The sequence below is a fragment of the Anguilla rostrata genome, chromosome 7 (genome assembly GCF_018555375.3).
Source record: "Anguilla rostrata isolate EN2019 chromosome 7, ASM1855537v3, whole genome shotgun sequence".
In the NCBI taxonomy this organism is placed as follows: domain Eukaryota; kingdom Metazoa; phylum Chordata; class Actinopteri; order Anguilliformes; family Anguillidae; genus Anguilla; species Anguilla rostrata.
In genome coordinates, this window is record NC_057939.1 from 39,792,105 (window position 1) to 39,810,479 (window position 18,375).

General features: G+C 38.4%; 1 protein-coding gene across 1 annotated transcript in view; it reads left to right on the forward strand.

The window, feature by feature from the left end:
• Positions 1 to 18,105, forward strand: part of LOC135259682 (gamma-aminobutyric acid receptor subunit beta-1-like) — an 89,167-nt gene extending 71,062 nt beyond the window's left edge. Inside the window, exons 8-9 of the mRNA XM_064344299.1 lie at positions 1,043 to 1,293; positions 7,384 to 18,105. Of these exons, the coding sequence (XP_064200369.1) occupies positions 1,043 to 1,293; positions 7,384 to 7,734 (602 nt within the window). The 3' untranslated portion in view covers positions 7,735 to 18,105. The remainder of the gene's footprint in view (positions 1 to 1,042; positions 1,294 to 7,383) is intronic.
• Positions 18,106 to 18,375: the final 270 nt, after the last annotated feature.

Sequence of the window (18,375 nt, forward strand, 5' to 3'; positions counted from 1 at the left end):
GCCCACACCTCAGCCACAGTGATCCTTGTGCACTGGTTACAGTGGTACCGTAGTAATTGTGACAGTTTTTTTTTTTTTGTAATGGCATGTATAATTATAGAAATATTGAATTTTATTTGATTCCATCATAATGAAATAAAATATAGTCTTATAGTCTTTTCTGTTTATCTTTACAAAGGCGTCAATAATTTTAGAGTTGATTCAGTTCCAAGTCCGCATCTCTGCCTGCTCTGAAGTTTAATATCTGATGCTAATTAGCATCAGGAAATGAATATTAATGACTTGCAAACTTCATCAGAGAGTGTGCATTGATAGTCCAGACTTTGAACTGAGCGGATTTAGTTCATTGGTTCAGGAGGGAATATGCCCACAGTATTATAGCAATGCAATACAAATGAGGTCATTTGCATCCAATATTTTTGAGCAAATTTCTGTGGAAAAAAAGGCAAAACACTGACCAGACATGTACTGCAAAGGCTTTGCTGCAGCAGGTCTACAAGTGATCCACTCCGTGTTCATTTGTGGTTATTTGAAAAGGTCATTTTGGTGGCTCTTCACTGACATACGTAGCATATGCATCGTTTGCGTGTGGCCACAAAGCTAGCAGTATTGATGAGCCGTCAGTAGTAAATGACTGCACTGCTAACAGGAGGATAGATATTGGGTGAAATTCATCATAAATAATCTCAGATTTCAGTGTGTTTGCTGTCAGCAGGAATTCCAGCAGGGCTCAGTCGGGTGTAACAAATAATTTTTAGTGCCAACAGCCCCCTCCCACCCCCACCCCACGCCATCACCCCCCACAGACACGCACACACACACATGCGTACACACACATACACACCCTCCCAAGATGTATGAGTCAATCCCACAATCCCCCAGTGCTCTGGCTTGTTGCCACATGGTACACGTCACTTGTTTTGGAAGGTCACCAGGTTTTTCGGCAGATGCCTGGAAGCAGCTCCGCCACATGGGGTGGCGCATGCTGATGACTTGGCTCCGATTGGCTCTCACCCCGTTGCCTTTTACCCCCTCCAATCAGGTATCACAACTGTCCTCACCATGACTACCATCAGTACTCACCTGCGGGAGACCCTGCCTAAAATCCCGTACGTGAAGGCCATCGACATCTACCTGATGGGCTGTTTCTTCTTCGTCTTCCTGGCGCTGCTGGAGTACGCCTTCGTCAACTACATCTTCTTTGGACGGGGCCCTCACCTCCAGAAGAAAGAGGCGGACAAGGCTGCCAAAACAAACAATGAAAAGGCCAGGGTAGAGACCAACAGGGTGCAGGTAGGGGAACTTCATTTTTCTTTTTTGTTACTCAGAGTGCACTTTGCCCTCCTCGTTTTGCCTGTCAAAGTGCTGTCATGCCCCCCAAGGCTGTTTCTTCAGATAACCCATAACGTCAGGGTCCTTTGAGTTGTTTGAGCCTTCTTTGGAGGCCATTTTTCATTTTTTTCCTGCTACATCCTCATTTTAAAGTTCACTTCAGATAGCCTTGGGCCTCTTTTTACCACAGCCAGTAGAGTAATCTTTTATTTTATTTTTATTTTTTTTATTTTTATAGTGAGTGAGACTGTGAGGTTATGTGTAACTATTAGTGTCTCAGAGTGAAGTTTATGGATAAACGTGTGAATCATCCCTGTCCAGCAGATGAAATAAGCTGCAAATGAAATTGGTGTTGCTCTTTAGCTAAAGGCTCATTTCCATGTTGACATCTGGAAATAAAAGGTTGCAAATACAAGTGTCAACTGTAAGATTTAAAAAAAAAAAAAAAAATTTAATAAAAAAACAAGCAAACTTACTTGTCTGAGAAAGTAGAATAATAATCCAGTAGAAACGCTAAACAGTATTGTACTGGTATTATGCATCAAGTATCAATTGAATCCTGGCTCAGCCCAGCTCAGGTCACTACTTATTATTATATGACTTGACATTAATTGCATGTAATTACTTTGAAACCTCTGCTATTATCTTAACGCTACGCTAAGCTAAGTAGAATCAGCTGTAAAGCGAGTCAGTGGAAAATATCCTAAATTTTAAGTGCTATGCTATTAACTCTCCCGTGAAATAAGGAAACTATCAAGAACACTGGGTGGGAGAGGTCCATTTCCAGAACACAGATGTAACCATTTGCTACTCTGTACTGAATCCCACTTTTCTGCTGTGTGTCCCACCCTGGGATTTAAAACCACAATCCTTAAATCACTAATACACTCCCAGAATGCAGCTCAACTGCAATTTCTTGCAAATGAAGAAAACCTTACTAGCTAACAGGCACATACATGTAGGGCCAGTTTTGCAGACACAGATTAAGCCTTGTCCTTGACCAAACTCAATTTTGAATGGAGATTTTACATACAATGTGTCTGTATAACCAACCCGTAAACATTCAGTATCACAACTGACCTAACAGCTTGCATTGCACGTACATTCAAATGAATCTGAGTGGAGACAACAGGTCCACCTACATTCATCAGTCAAGCTGAATTTGGCCCGCAGGCTAACTTTGACTCCATTTGGAGTCCTCGTTCTTGAGCCTTTATTACCACCGAGGCCTCCCACCGGACATCTGTCACCTTCAACAAGATGAGGTCTACGCCAGAAGATATCCTAATTCCGCGCTTGTCAGCTCAGAGCAGATGTGGAGGTCGAGCCTCCCGTTGAGGGTCTTGGACAGAGCTAGTCATTGCATGTCTCATGGTGCTCTTTCCTGCCGGCTTCTTTGCCCAGCCCCAGACAGAGTAATCCCCAACAAAACTGCTAAACTCTCGCATACAGGGTGTACCTGCACGCCTGAAAAGGAGGAGCTCACTGTAGAAATGTTATGAAAATGGGATTGTTTCTTGGCTGAAATGTTATAAAAATGTATGCAGTATTTTTCCCTATCTGGGCAGTATCCAGGTCAGTATCATCAAGAAAACCCTTTTTTCTGTTATTCTATGAACAAAAAACTCATCTTCATAGAGGAAATATTAGTGGCTTTTAAACTTGTGCTGTCAGAGTAACTGTAAATCTCATTCTTAAGTTTAATCTTTTCCATGAACTGTGAACAAGGCACAAGGCATTCTTAATGGAAGCAGGGATTGCTGTCATCTGGCTGGGTATGGGACCTTTTTTTATCTCTGTAACTTTGAGTCAGGGCCTTGTTTTCCATTACTGAACAATCTTAGAGGTAAAGACTGTTTTCATGGTGCGATCTTGAGGGCGTTCATTAATTTTTTCATCATTTTCCAAACCAACACTTATCCAGAGAGTGCATGCAGGATACTTAAGTGTATCTTTAGCACTGTTGTCTGCTTGAAAGGTGCTGAAAAGTTTGTCGAATCACATTTGATATTAACTGATGGCGAGGCATTCAATCAAATTCAGTTACAATAACTCAGCTAGAAGGAAATTAATGAGACACAACATACGCATTGATTGAACAACATAGAATACCTATTTGTATTGTATACTTTTTAAAAGAAAAAAAAATGTGGATAGCTAGGTATTTGGTGTTATATCAACCTTGTTTCCATGTTCTGTAATATTGAATGAGCTTCACTAATGCAGTTTAATGTGAATATGTTCATTTTTTAGTCCCAAGGCAACAAGATTGTCATCAGTTTAAGTGAATTCTGGGTCACAATCATGCCTTTGAAAATGTTGAGCCTAGGAATAAAGGATATTGGGCACATACTGCTATGAGTTTGTCTTATGAATATCCTTCGATATGCCCTATTTGTATGCAAGACATTTTTGTTATGTGTTATCATTGTCTACAAATGAACGACTGTGTTTAAGACCTCAAATAAATAAATAGATTAATTAACATGCAAACAGCAAGGGCCTTTTATCTTATTTATTGTTGCATTTTATTTTATTTTCTTCAGTTTCCCTTCTTACCAAAGCTCCCTCCTCCAGTTCTTGCATCAATCACACCAGCCACACATTATGTATTTTGTTTCCTTTTTTTTTTTTCTTGCATTTATGTATTAACCTAAGTTTACCACTTTAGTCATCAGATTTGGTCCTACCCAACACCGCAATGAACCAACAACAACTTATTTTAATACTCTCTCAAAACAGATGTGTTAAAACAACACATAATGTGTCATTTTAGCACTCCTCCATTTCTAGTTGAGGCCAACACATTTAGTTCTACTTTCAACACAGTTTGTCTTAAAAAGCCCCCCCTTGTTACACATACATTGTATATTTGTAAAACAAAAATAGTAACTTTCACACAAAATGTGTTGAAAGTAACACTAAAGTAGTAACACAAGTGTGTTGGATATTAACACATCCTTTTTCAGAGTCATCTGTCTGATAAGGACACAGCCTAAAATAATAGACATGTCAATACCATACATTTCTGAATTTAAACATTTTCATTCTTTCACTCAGTATAATATGTATTTGATATCATCAAAATCATGTGCATAATTTGGTGATATTCTAGATCCATTTGTTATGGTTCTGTCTTTTTGTTACAGTTATTCCTTTTTTGCGCCGCCTGATGGCAGCATGTCTAAGTTTCGTATTTCAGTTTGTTTCCGTCATTCCTTTCCCCTGCGTTGAATTGTATTATTGTGTTCAATTATTCAATCATTGCGTTTGCCTGTGTCTTGTTATCCCTTCCCTCTCTGGTTTGATTATGAATTGAGTTCTCCTGTGTCTTGTTATCCCCCTGTCTATTTAAGTTCTTTGTTTCCCTGACTCAGGTGCTGGTTCCTTGTGTTCCCCCTGCATGTGTTCTGCTTGTTTGTATCTACCTGCTTGTGTCGCCCATGTTCTGACCTGCCTGTGTTCCGCCTGCCTGTATTTTGCCCTGCCTGTGTTCTGCTCTGCGTTTTTGGATTTTGCGTTGTTCTGGATATTGCCCCTCGTGGCCTTTTGTTTTGTTCTCTGTTTGTGTTGCGTTTGTAGTAAAGTCTTTGTGTCTCCTTTTGAGTCTCCCGAGTTTTCACTCTGCGCCTGGGTCTAACCGCCCGAAACCGTGACACCATTGATTATGTTTTACAGTCGGCATCAGTAGGTCTCTCTAAAAGACACACTTAGCTTTCTGTAAGTGGTCAGAGGTGCGTATTAATCTGCGATCATTTCTAAGACCGTTAAGATGTATCTGAGAAATGCCTCAAAAACAAAAGATGCTTCATAAGTTGACTTTCTTGATCATTTTAGGCTTAAGATGGTTTAGGGAAATGAGGTCCAGATCAGGTAAAGGCCCAACCCAGAAGTCCACAAATTGTAGCATAGAAACACCTCTGACTGCTGTTAACATAAAATGGATGACAATGGCTTTGGCAGCTGTATTTGGCAGCACAGAGCGATACGAGTTGGTTAGCTTCTTCTGATCGTTCCAAACATTAAAATAGAAATTGATTTTCTATTTTACAAAGATTATTTATGCAAACACATACTGAAAGAAAAATTGCTGTTCTTCTGGTTCAAGCGTCAAATTGAACATCACATTTAACAGAAGGGAAAACATGTTTAAAAATGAAGCATGGAAACTCGTATACAGCTGTTTTAATTTCTTAGATGAGCACAACAGTAAACCCCAAAAACAGCCATTGTTAGCTAACAGCTGGTGGAAGTGTTCCTCCCGCCAGTGTGGTGATCACAAGCACTTTCACTAGCATCTTTCTTGCGGGAAACACTGCATTATTTTAAGTTCTGCTGTATGGCTTTGTTGGATTGTTATTTCAGCGATCGGGCTCTCTCATGTCCAGGCTCAAAATTTGGCTAGAGCTTGTCAGGCTGGTTCAGGTCGGACTGTAACTTCCTTTCATTATGAAATAATATTTTGAAAGAGACGCTGTTATGTGCATGCAACACAACTGGAAGGTGCAACTACCCGGTCCTCTTTGCAAATAAGAACTTAATTATGAAATTAAGTATAGGAAGTACGGGGCATAAGATGGCAGTTGTCATTTTCCCTTTAGATATGCATAACAGTGTCGCTGGTTCTCATCTTCATAGCTTTCCTCTGAATCATATGTTGCGAAAATGTAATCCACCATGATGTTTTTAATCTGCCTTGTTAGGATCACAGGAATGTGCATGTTTGACATTGGGCAGAAGCAACAAGAAATTCTTGTAAATATACACACAAACTTCCCAAATGCAGTAATTCAGATTAATGGAAGTTTGTTTTTCTTTATTCCCCTCTGTGTTTACATCGTAAGTTTTGTAGTCTGGCCTTTGGAAATATTTTCATTTCATCAATTCAATCTTGCTGTGAGATTCATGTGACAAAGAGTGACAATGTGCAGTCTGAAATAAATAGAATGACTGACCTTGGCCTTCGAAGAGTTTCAAGTTGTGTTTGTGTTATGGAGTACACTCATTAACTGCACTGCTTCACCAAGACTGTTTGACTACATATAAAGGGAGATGGCTGAGAGCAAATCAAAATCCAAGGATTTTCTCTGACATTTTAGGCTTATTTCCTTACTAACTAGTAACTAACTGTGTTTTGAAAAGTACTATATAAATAAAGTTGTATTATTATTTGAAAAGTGCTAAAAAAATTATTATTATTATTATTATTATTATTTTATTATTATTATTGCAAAAAAAACATAAACTATTTGACTGCATTGTCCAAAGCTGTGCATTTACAACATTTTGGATTGAAGTCTACTTTCTACATTCGTTAGTAGGCTACATTCAGTAATGTACACAATGTGCTGCTAGTTGTTCTCATCCATATACGCCACTGAGAGTACTATTTCCTTGACATATGGGCCAAAAAGCCATTTTTGTTCACATATCATGTACTGTATATTCATTTTGGTAGGTATGATCCACGTGGGCCGAGTTGTAGCATCTAGAAAAGTAATGAATGCTTCAGAAAAACTAATTGTTGCCTCTCCAATTATGGCATAAACCCCCGTGAATAATGATATGTTTAGCAGTATTTAATTAAAGGCTTGCATGTGCATACCTGTCTCTGATGAGCAGATCATTGATTGTGGATAACATGTTGAGGAGCTGAGGGTGGATACAAATGCTGAGAATGAATCCAAGCCTGTGAGCCTTTTTCTACCCCTGCAGATTAGAGCAGTCACTATGGCCAGATCTCAATGAGAACACAAGTACTGTCAGCAAATCAATGTATCAACATATACATGAGTTGTGGGCACAATGCAGTGCACACAAGGGAAAGCTTGGCGGGTGATCTACAGACACCTTCATGTTTCTCATTGACTTAGAACTAACTGCACTGTTATCATGTTGTTGTTCCTACAACAACATAAAGGGTAGCTTTAAGAAGATGAGTTTTGATCCGACTAGCGCCGTGTGACCAATCATAACCCACTGCTCTTTCTTTTCAATGTACCGTGCCCCCCCCCACATCAACCCCTCCCCCTACCATCCCATCCCACACAGGTGGACGCCCACGGCAACATCCTCCTCACCAACCTGGAGATCCGGAACGAGATGGGTGGCGGAGAGGTGCTAACGGGCCTGGGCGATCCGCGGACGACCATGTTCTCCTACGACAGCGCCAGCATCCAGTACCGCAGGCCCTTGGCCAGCCGGGGGGACCCATACGGCCGCCCGGCCATCGACCGGAGCGCGGACCACCAGAAGAGTCGGCTGCGGAGGAGGGCCACCCAGCTCAAGGTCAAGATCCCCGACCTGACAGACGTGAACGCGGTCGACAAGTGGTCCCGCATCATCTTCCCTATCGCCTTCACGTTCTTTAACCTGGTCTACTGGCTTTATTATGTGCACTAATCCTTCACTACTGCAGCGTATTCCGACAATGTTTATTTTATTTTCTTTTTTTCTCAGAAGGGGCATAAGGTAATAAATATGTGCAAATTTCAAAGCATGAAGAGGCATTCAGTCAACAGTCTGAGTTTTGATCCAAGGCCCTCTATTGGAAATAGCTTATACTGTAGTAGTGAAGATTCAAAATACACATGAACTGTACAGTTCAACTTTGTGCCAAATGTAACAATGGTACAGTTATGGAAATGACTTCAACCCTGTCCTGTAGCTTAGTGCCATAGCAGCGTGTTATTCTGCATGCAATTAACATGTCAGTCTTTTGATTATCTTAAAAAGGGCAGACAAAGTAAATGACACAGATGAATGTTTTTGGTTTTTTTTCCCTGGCATTTCGTTACAACGCCAGCCCCAGTTGCTGAAAGCATTATTCCGAAATGTTCCACAGATATATACAGTAAAATGCAAAAGTATTGGGACAGTGACACTATTTTGTGTATCATGTTCATCATACAAGGAATATGAGTTTAAAGTTCAGACTGCCAGCTTTCATTTGAGGGCATTTACATCCATATTTGGTGATCCGTGTAAGTATCACAGCTCTTTTTCATGCAAAGGCCCCCATGTTAGGGAATCAAAGGTAATTTAACAATTGGCTGCTCAGCTGTTTCTTGACCAGATGTGTGTGTTTTATCATTACATCATGCACAAGAAAGCTAACAAAAGTTCAAGAGTTGATTCTAGATGTGGAATTTGTATTTGGAGTCTGTTGCTGTTGACTAAGTAAGTCTTAATGCCAGTAAAAGATGCCATTATGAGGCTGAACAATACATTGTGAGGAAGCAAGAATTCACTGGTGAGCACAGCAATAGCAAATGACCTGGGAGACCCTAGAAGACCACTGTTATGTATGACCAAATAATTATTTCAATTGTGAAGAAAAAGCACTTTTCCTCTGCCAGTCAGATCAAAAACACCCTTCACGATGTAGACATAAATGTGGTAAAGACTATAAAGAGAAGACTGCACTAGCATTACCTCAGACGGTTCACTGCAAGATGCAGACCACTGGTAAGCCTCAAGAGCAGAATGGCTAGGTGTGAGTTTGCTAAAAAAAGAAAAAAGGACATTAAACAAACTGTAGAGTCTTATGGACCGCTGAGATGAGTATTAACGTGTACCAAAGTGATGGAAATAAAAAAGTGTGGAGTATGGAACTGCTCATGATTCAAAGCACCCCCCTCATCTGTGAAACATGGTGGTGGGAGTGTATGTATTTCTGCTTCTGGAACTGGCTCATGTGTCTTCATTGATGATGAGGCTGCTGCAGGATGAATTCTGAAATGCACGTATGACCTTGCATGCAGTGCTTGAAGTCTGTGTTGCATAGACATCACCAGGTGCTGAGTATCTTCTGTTGCGATGCTTTTTTCGAGGGCTAATTGATTTAAGTTTTCTCTTCAGCATATGAAACACATGTTCATTTAGATTTGGATCGGGGCAATGAGTTGGCCAATATAGAATTTTCCAGTTTTGGTTTTTGTTGTTTTAACAGTATGATTGGAATGGTTGTCTTGCTGAGATTGTAAGCATTTGGGTGAACTTGAGCAGATAAGATGCTTCTGTACACTTCAGAATTCATTCTGCTGCTGCTACATCATCAATGAACACAATTGAGCATTATCTGTGTTCGCCATACATGCCCAAACCATGACACCCCCACCACCATGTTTCACAGATGGGGGGGGGGATGCTTTGGTTCTTAGGCAGTTACTTTTGGCCTCCACACTTAGCTCTTGCTATCACTCTGAAACATCTAAATCTTGGTCTCTGTCCATTGTCAGAACTCTATAGCCTCTTTTAGATACTTCTTAGTAAACTAATCTGGAAATTCTGTTTTTGCAGCTAACTAGGGTTTTGCATCTTCCAGTGTAGTTCTGTAGTTCTATTTGTGAAGTCTTCTGTGGACATTAGTCACTGAAACAGCTACGCCTGCCTCCTGAAGAGAGTTTCTGATTGGTCAGACAGGTGTTTGGGAGTTTTTCTTCATTATGGTGAGAATGATTTGGTCATCAACTGTTGAGGTCTGCCTTGGTCTACCAGGCCCTTTGTTATTACTCCTCCAGAGTTCACCAGTGCTCTCTTCTTTCTTAATGATGTTCCAAAGAGTTGATTTTGGTAAGCCTAAGGTTTGGCATATGTCTCTAACTTATCTCCTTGACTTTTGACTTCCTTCGGTAGAACTCTGGCCCTCATGTCAACAAACACCAATAACAGGCTCCAATGGCAATGAAAACCCTACAATCAAGACTGTCTTATACCTGTAGTAAGGAAGAAATTGAACACACCTGACTAATTAGAAATACACGTGAAGCCACTTTTCCTAAACATTATAGTGCCCTGAAATGGGGGGACTATGTATAAAGAGTGCTGTAATTTCTACATGGTGAAACCAAAATGTATAAAAATATCCTTTAAAAAAGCTGAAAATCTGCACTTTTCCCTCTTGTGAATGGTTTGATTACAAATCGAAAATTATGGAGTGCATTATGGAGCCCATAGATATATATGCTTCAAATATTTAAAAAACATAACATTTTAATTCATTGTACAAGTTCTGTATATCTACATATTGCTCTTTGTGTTTTATTATAAATGGAATTTTGCAATATTTTGTTCCAATTCACAGTTTCTGCACAAATGAAAATGGCTGTAAGACTTACGAACAACTTATGAATAGTACACATAATGTATATTACTACTTTATTAGGGTACCCAGTCTGAAGCAGAGCTAATTTGCATGATTATATTTCATCTGTGATGTGATATATCGTAGTTTCACCTTTGTGTCTGTATTAGGAACATGTATATACACATGTATTTTTGTGTTTCAGTTCTAAGACATGAACAGCACTTTTCAACTGAAGATATATCAGCAGTTGATCTTTAAAAAAAGCAAAGAGCAGACAATCTGCCATCCTTATATATTTTTCATTTTATTCAGATGAGGTTTATTGACAGAGAGGGGATCACAGTGCAGACAGTGTCATGGTGGGGAATCGATCTCCCTCCCACAGGGGTAGAGTCGTATATGGGTTGAAATTTGGCCGTCCCACGGACTGTGCCATAGTTAATCTTTTTATGATCTTGTTTCCCTCATCTCATTTCTATTGACCTTTAAATGCATATATAATTGGAGATTGAAAGAAAGTTAAAGTATAAATAAATAAAGTTTCTGGAAAAATAAAGTTAATAAGTATTTGAAGTTATACTCTGGGCAAGCTGTAGTTGGAGGCATTGAACACATGGAAAGTGAGAGCTCTTACAAGTGAGATCCATGAAGTGAACTGTTAAGCTTGCTACCTCAAAATGGCAGGTATCTTCCCAAGTGGGTGAGAAATTACTTATCATTTAGCAAGACACTTTATTTGAACTAAGTCAGTAAATACTTGGCTGTATAAATGGAGACGATATGTAGAGAGCTATTTAACTTGCCCTTGTTGTAAGCATCTGTTTGACAAATACAAATGGTTCATATAGAAGAATGCCTGGTATGTCCAACCATGTTTTCCTTGGATTTTATTTTCTCATAGAACAATCTTTGGTGCCTTTTAATTTCATCTAGTTTTTCTCTCTATTGAGAGATTAGATGTTCATTGCAGAGTAGTTTTGCGCAATGATAATTCCTTGCTTGTCAACTGTTATAGAATTTATCCAAAGTAATTTTTTGGAATCTCTATTGTTCTCAAAAATCACAGTGCCAAATTAATTATGTATGAACTAACCTATGGACTTAATTGTTTCCTATCTGGTTAGTCAGGTGCTGGATCATTACGACCAAACCACAAGTTAAAAACGAGCACTGTCAATCAGTGTTGTATGGCTGTGCTGTCTACAGAGTAAAAGCCTAATGAACTGAATAATTATTCAGTCATTTTGAGCACAGATTCAACAAGCAAGGAGTTTTGCACTTGCAAAATAATGATGGGAAATCTCACTATCCCTCATCTGTAACCTTATATTTACACCTTAGAAAGTGTGATGAAAAAGTTTCCCCCCCCTCCCTGATTTCCTCGTTGCATATTTATCACACTGAATGGTTTCAGATCTTTAGACAAAGGGAACCTGAGTAAACACAAGATGCATGTTTTTTCATTTAGTTTATGAAAACATTTATCAACCACCCATATTGCCCATGTGAAAAAGTAATTTCCCCGTTAAACTTAATTACTGGTTGCACCTTCTTTAGCAGCAATAACTGCATTCAGATGCTTCCTATAATTAGATTTTTGTCTTTCACATCACTGTGGAGGAATTTGAGCCCACTCTTCTTTGCAGAATTGCTTTAATTCAGAGATATTGTTAGGTTTTCAAGTATGAACTGCTCATTTCAGGTCCTGCCACAACCTCTTTATTGGGTTCAAGTCAACAATTTAACTAGGCCACTCCAAAACTTTAATTTTGTTTCATTTCAGCCATTCAGATGTGGACCTCCTTTTTGTGTTTGGACCATTGCTTGCTGCATAACTCAATTACGCTTCAGGTTCAGCTCACAGACAGATGACCGGACATTCTCCTTAAGAATGTTCTGGTTCAGAGCAGAATTCATGTTTCCTTCAACAATGGCGAAGGTGTCCAGGTCTCAAGGCAGCAAAGCATTCCCACACCATCACACTACCACTACAATATTTGACTGTTGGTTCGATGCTCTTACTGTGAAATGCTGTATTTGCTTTACGCCAGACATAATGGTACCCGTGTCATCCAAAAAGTTTACTTTTCACTCATCTGTCCATAGAACGTTATCTCAAAAGGTTGGGAATTATACAGGTGTTTTTTTTTTGCAAATGTGAGACGGGCATTAATGCTTCTCTTGGTTAGCATTGGTTTCCGCCTTGTTACTCTCCCATGAATCCTATTTTTGCCCCGTCTCTTTCATATTGTGGAGTCATGAACACTGACCTTAGCTAAGGCTAGAGAGGCCTGCAGTTCCTTGAATGTTCTTCAGGGATCTTTTGTGACTTCCTAGATGAGTTATCACTGCGCCCTTGGAGAAATTTTGACAGGCCGGCCACTCCTGGGAAAATTCACCACTGTTCAAAGTGTTCTCTATTTTAAGATAATGTTGTGGTTTCATGGAGTTCCAGCACCTTAGAAATGGCTTTGTAACCCTTTCCATACTGATATATATTACAACAAGTCCCTTCTGAAATGTCCATAGTGGCATAGTATGCTGGTAGAAACTTTTTGGTGACTACTTCACTCTGATGGTACCGTGCAATGTGAGTGAGGATTAGATTCAACAAGGCTGGTTGCAATCAAGTCTGCCTGTGTTCAATCAGCTGAATCTACTTGTCAGTGAATTTTGGTTCATTTGTTGATTGAGTAACTAAGGGGGCAAATACTTTTTCACATTGGTGATAAAGGTGTTTAATATATATATATATTTATGAGTTCTGTGTTTACTTTGTTCCATTCTGTCTAATATTGCAAAGAAATAACTAGATAGTAAATAATTCAAAATACAAAGAATAATAAATTAAGAATAAATCTCTTGGTATTGGGATTTTATAAGTCCCTCTGCACCAGAACTTCTGCAAAATGCCTAAATTTAAGTGGGATGACCCTTAGGCCCTTTGATATGATCAAGTATTCAAATACCTTTCTTACTATGTAAAGTGCTTAAATGTCAAATGTTTTTGTCAAATTTACTTAGTAGTACAGCATGCCACCTAAACATGCTCATTAGCTGACACAAAGGCAAATGCAAATGCATTTGTATTAGGTAAGCACATTAATAATAGTCAATGGCATTTAACACAATGTCCTTGACACAGAGAACAGTCAGTGCTCCTTCAGCGTCTCTGAGATGGAAATTCTAAAGTGCGTTACTCTGTTGTGTTTGTTAACATAACTCTCAGGTTTTTCAATGTGAATAGCTAAAATTAAGCAATTTTGAACCAAGAACTACATTAAAGATCCTCTACACATATCCCTCTCTTCATGCCCCCCCCCCTTAAATGTTCTCTTTCATTATGACAGACACTTTTTTTTCCCCCTGAATACACTATTTATTTTTTTTAAAGAGGAAATTCTGTTTTAGGCAGCCAACTACAGTTTTTTTGTGAGATTTTGTGTCAAACGTTGAGGCAGGTTTGAAATGGAAGTCAGTACACTTAAATTTTTGAGCTGAACTCCAGTTCTTGATCAGGAGTTCAACAAGCAGTGCTGTTTGGGAAGTAACTATTCCGCACATCATTTTTTATCAACTAAAGAATTTCTGTGCCAACCATGCGTCTTGCACCCACTGAAAGGATTTGTGGCTCATGACGTGCTATATGGTTGTGGACAGCTGAGTTGTGGAGATAGGCTTTAACATAAATGGCTACAGGATGGGGTGGCGGTGAGTTCTCCTTTCAAATGTTCAAAAGGGCTGCATCCAGGCAAGGATACATGGCTACAGAGAGACATGTGTCCACAGAGATTTTAACGTGTGCCCAAGAAATGGCTTGACTCTTCCTCAATTGCAATCTGTTCTTCTTTCTAAGATTCTGCACTTTTTCTTACTTTATTATATGAAAATAACACTGCCAAAAGTAGATCTCTGCGCTATCTGCCGGATCGCAAAATCATAGCAAGGACCGAACAGCTCCGGTTACCCCTGTTTGGTCCATGCTGTAGAATATTTGTGGGATCTTATCCCAGGTTTGAATGTTTTGAATCATACCGGATGTATTATTATTATTATTATTATTATTATTATTGTTATTTATATTGATTATGATGATGATGGTGATGATACTAATAATAATAATAATATAAACAGATGAATGTGTTTAAGATATGATGTGAAACTGTTATTTTCTTCACTTCCTAAATAATCCATGGTGAAGGAAGTTTGTTTCCTATCGAAGAATTTCCATCTGTACCCTTTCCTGGGCAGAATCTGATAGGGACTTATATACAGTACTCGTAATCAGGGTTTACTATAAAAACAAACACAACCACATTTTTACTGGACACAGTGAGTTCCTTTTCTCATGACCAAGATCGGTGCCTTCTACCAATTATTTTCTCAAAATTGTCACAGGGTTAAGCTTTCAGCTACTGAGTAGAATTTCATTGAGTTGAAACTGATACTTTATAAAATAAAAGAAGAAAATAGCCAAGCTATCATTGCAAGTTTTTTAATGCTGAATTTACATACTATTCATCACACATTGCAGAATTATGCTGTAAATAGAAAATTTGTTTTGCCAGTTTTTTTCTTCTTTTTTTATTGGTGTTGTTGATGAACATCTAAGAAATGTAATTGATAGTAAGTGCCATAAATTATAGACTTTCTGCAGAGCATGGCCTTTCTGTTTCCACGAGCCACCGTTTTGATATGTAATGAACATTTCAGGTCAAAAACTTTTTGACCTTTTGACCAGTGAGCATTTTCTTTAATTGTTTATATTGTGTCCATTTGCTGTAAAGTTCCATGCATATGCTTTCTCTTTGTGACTGTATGCATGAATATTTGAGTGTGCGAGCAACTGTGCAGTTGTATCTGTGCACGGACTTATTGGAAAGTGTTGAGGCTTTGTTCAAAGGGGTCCATCCTGCTGACTACACTTCTAAAGCCTATCAAAGCCAGCGAAAGTGAAATGAATGTATCACTGCTCTCTAATAAACCTTAGCAGTTGGAGCCAGATTTGAAATAAAATCAAATGCTGTGCCATTTCATTTCAAGCACTGTAGCCTGAATTCCATGAAAATGTGTCCTTAACTTATAATTAAATGCCAGTGTTTATGTTCTCCTTATTTTAAATGCAGAAAAACACAAATGCATGCATTTAATTGCAGGCCAGAGTTAATGACAAGTGTTGATGGAATCCATGCATATTTTTCATCATTTAGAAATGGCTGCAAAACTTATAATCAATTGCGAAAAAAGCAAAAGCAAAATTTTGCTTAAGGTCTGAATGCAATGTGTATCAATGCATACACAGTGCAATGCAGTTGGATTCCACTGAAGAATATGACTGCAAATAGAAGACCTCAGAGACCTCAGAGAAATGGTGACAGCTGACAATCTCAAACAAAAACATACTCATTAGCCTAGCATCCAGTATTACAAGTGTACTGTACATTTGCTCCGACTTTCTAGGTTTCAGCAAATGGAAGGCTATTCTTTTGGAGGAGGGCTTCACTCATGCTTTTGAAACCCCTTTGAAAACCATCTTAACACTCAGATTTACTCATCTGACCAATCCATTCCATAGCAGTTCTTGCAAGTTGTGTTTTGTTAAAAAATAATCTAATTTTGTTCGGTAAATAGTGCAACAACTTTTACATCATTGCTACTCAACCATATGAGGGGTGTGGTTTCTGCCAACTTCAGTACTTATTGTGGACTTAACCTGATTCAGTGAATCTTTGCTTTGACTGAACCAGTTTGTCCCTCTGATTTTGAGAATGTTACTTGATATTTGAGCTGTATAAAACCTGCCGATTGCAGGCATTGCAGGTCTGGAGCTGAGTAGAGCTGCTGTATACAGTTTTAGCCTTAACCAAATTTGCATAACCTCCTGTAAAATGGCATTCCTTCAATACTTCATCTTCACTTCCTGAGCATGTGAATTGTGTTCCTCCTTCCTGCTGTTCAGAATCAATATCAAGACATACAGTAAGGCATGCACACATTGCAGTGGACTCTACCAGGCCAGCTGTTTCTTGGAGGCAGATACAGTATTTGCCTTGGTCTCTTTTCTTATTTATTTTGCCTGTCGTTTACTCAATTTGGCCTTTTAAAATTACACCTCCCCCTTTTCCGCCTATTTGGAAAGACTAATTGTGCCTTTGGAATCAGAGTTGTTTCACCCACACCCTAGACAAAGAGCACATGCACTCGACCAGTGCGCTCCCCCAGCCAGTGATTATGTTGCACGCTGCTATGGCAGAGTTAGCACTGATTAGCAAAGAAGTATAACTCTCACAGACATGGAAGCCTGTGGGTTCTTAGCATGTCATCGAGAGGGAGGGGGGAGTAATTCAGCAGTAATCTGAGGAGAGAGCCAGCTGTGTCCCACAGTTTTGGACTTCTGGGCAGGCAATTAATAACATAGCCTAACAAAATGCAGTCATGGTGGACTCTTTCACCAACTGAGTTAGCTGGTAGCCCCAAGTTTTTAAAAATATATATATATAATAATTAATTATAGCCACAGATTGCAGACATTCTTTACTATAACATATCCTTACTAGATAGGTTCCAGTTAATTATTTTGGGAAATGCACCAATGCAAGTGCATACACATTATTTACTATTGTTCATTAATTACACCAGTTATGAAAAGGTAGTTGGTGGGAACAATTACCAGCATACTGACTGGCCCTCCATAAAGTTTGACACCCCTAGCACAGAACCAATAGGAAGAATAAAGAATGACATGTCCCTCTGTCTCTCCATCAATAGAATTCAGCCCTCTGAAAATACTGCACGCCTCCTGCTCTGATATGTAAAAGATATTTTTCTATCAGACATTTTGGCAGAGCTTTCATTTTTTGTCAAAAATATGTATAGCCAGAATCCACAGAATAATTTTCTCATATTGATTATAATTCTACGACTACATGGGCTCAATTTCATTTTAAGGGTTTGTTTATACTGTTATAATACAGGTTGAGCTCACCGAACCGTAATAATTTTGTGAATTAAAGCGCTTGGAGATAAGTTGTAAAGTTGACTCTAAAGCAATTTGCATGTTATTCCAAAAAATACTGAATAATTAAAAACATTACTACTCATAGTTTGTATCAAACTAGTTTGTAATAAACATAACTTGAGTAAATATGTTTTATAATAAAAATTGCATTTTATTTGAATACCCCTTTCTAAAGAAGTCACTTACCTGTTTTAACTGGAAAGCTTTGTAAAAAACCAGTCCAGAAAAAATAGAACTAGTAAAATGTCTTTAAAATTAATTTAATTAATTAATCTTGCCACCAAGCTCTAATATTGATCTATTACAAAACAGGCTCATGCTTAACATGTTTCAGGTATCTTTTGTTTAAACAAACCCTTAAAAGACAGTGTGAGTTTTATTTCTTTTTTAGAGAATTATTCCTTGCAGTGCAAGTCTTACCCATGTCTTGATCCAGGTTTTTTTTTTTTTTTTTTTTTTTTCTGTGTCAGCATCTCTTTCCAGATTATCCAACTTATCAAATCCAAGATTTTAATGACAAAGCTGTATATTCTTGATGTTATCTTGTAAATGCTTTGTGTAAATAGTTTAATAAGAAAACAATTTTTGTGTTATACCATAAATATGTTTGCTGCATTAATTTATATTTTGTATTTATCGGAGTCTGTAAATAAACAACTCTACGGAAGATGGCCATTGTCATTGTATTCCAGAGCAATTTTGCAGTAATGCTCAAACCATTGGACACCACACTTTTTACAGTACTTCATGTTGCTTTTCACAGTATCCAAACTTCCCAAATATAATCATAATTAATTGAATTTATATGCCATCTTCCAATCATACAGATGCATGTTTGGTCCTTCAACCCATTAATATTTGCTCAATTTTTAAAACTTAAAAAAAAAATTAAGTTTTAAAAGTTTTGTTTTTAATACCGGCTCTTCATGGCTGTGTG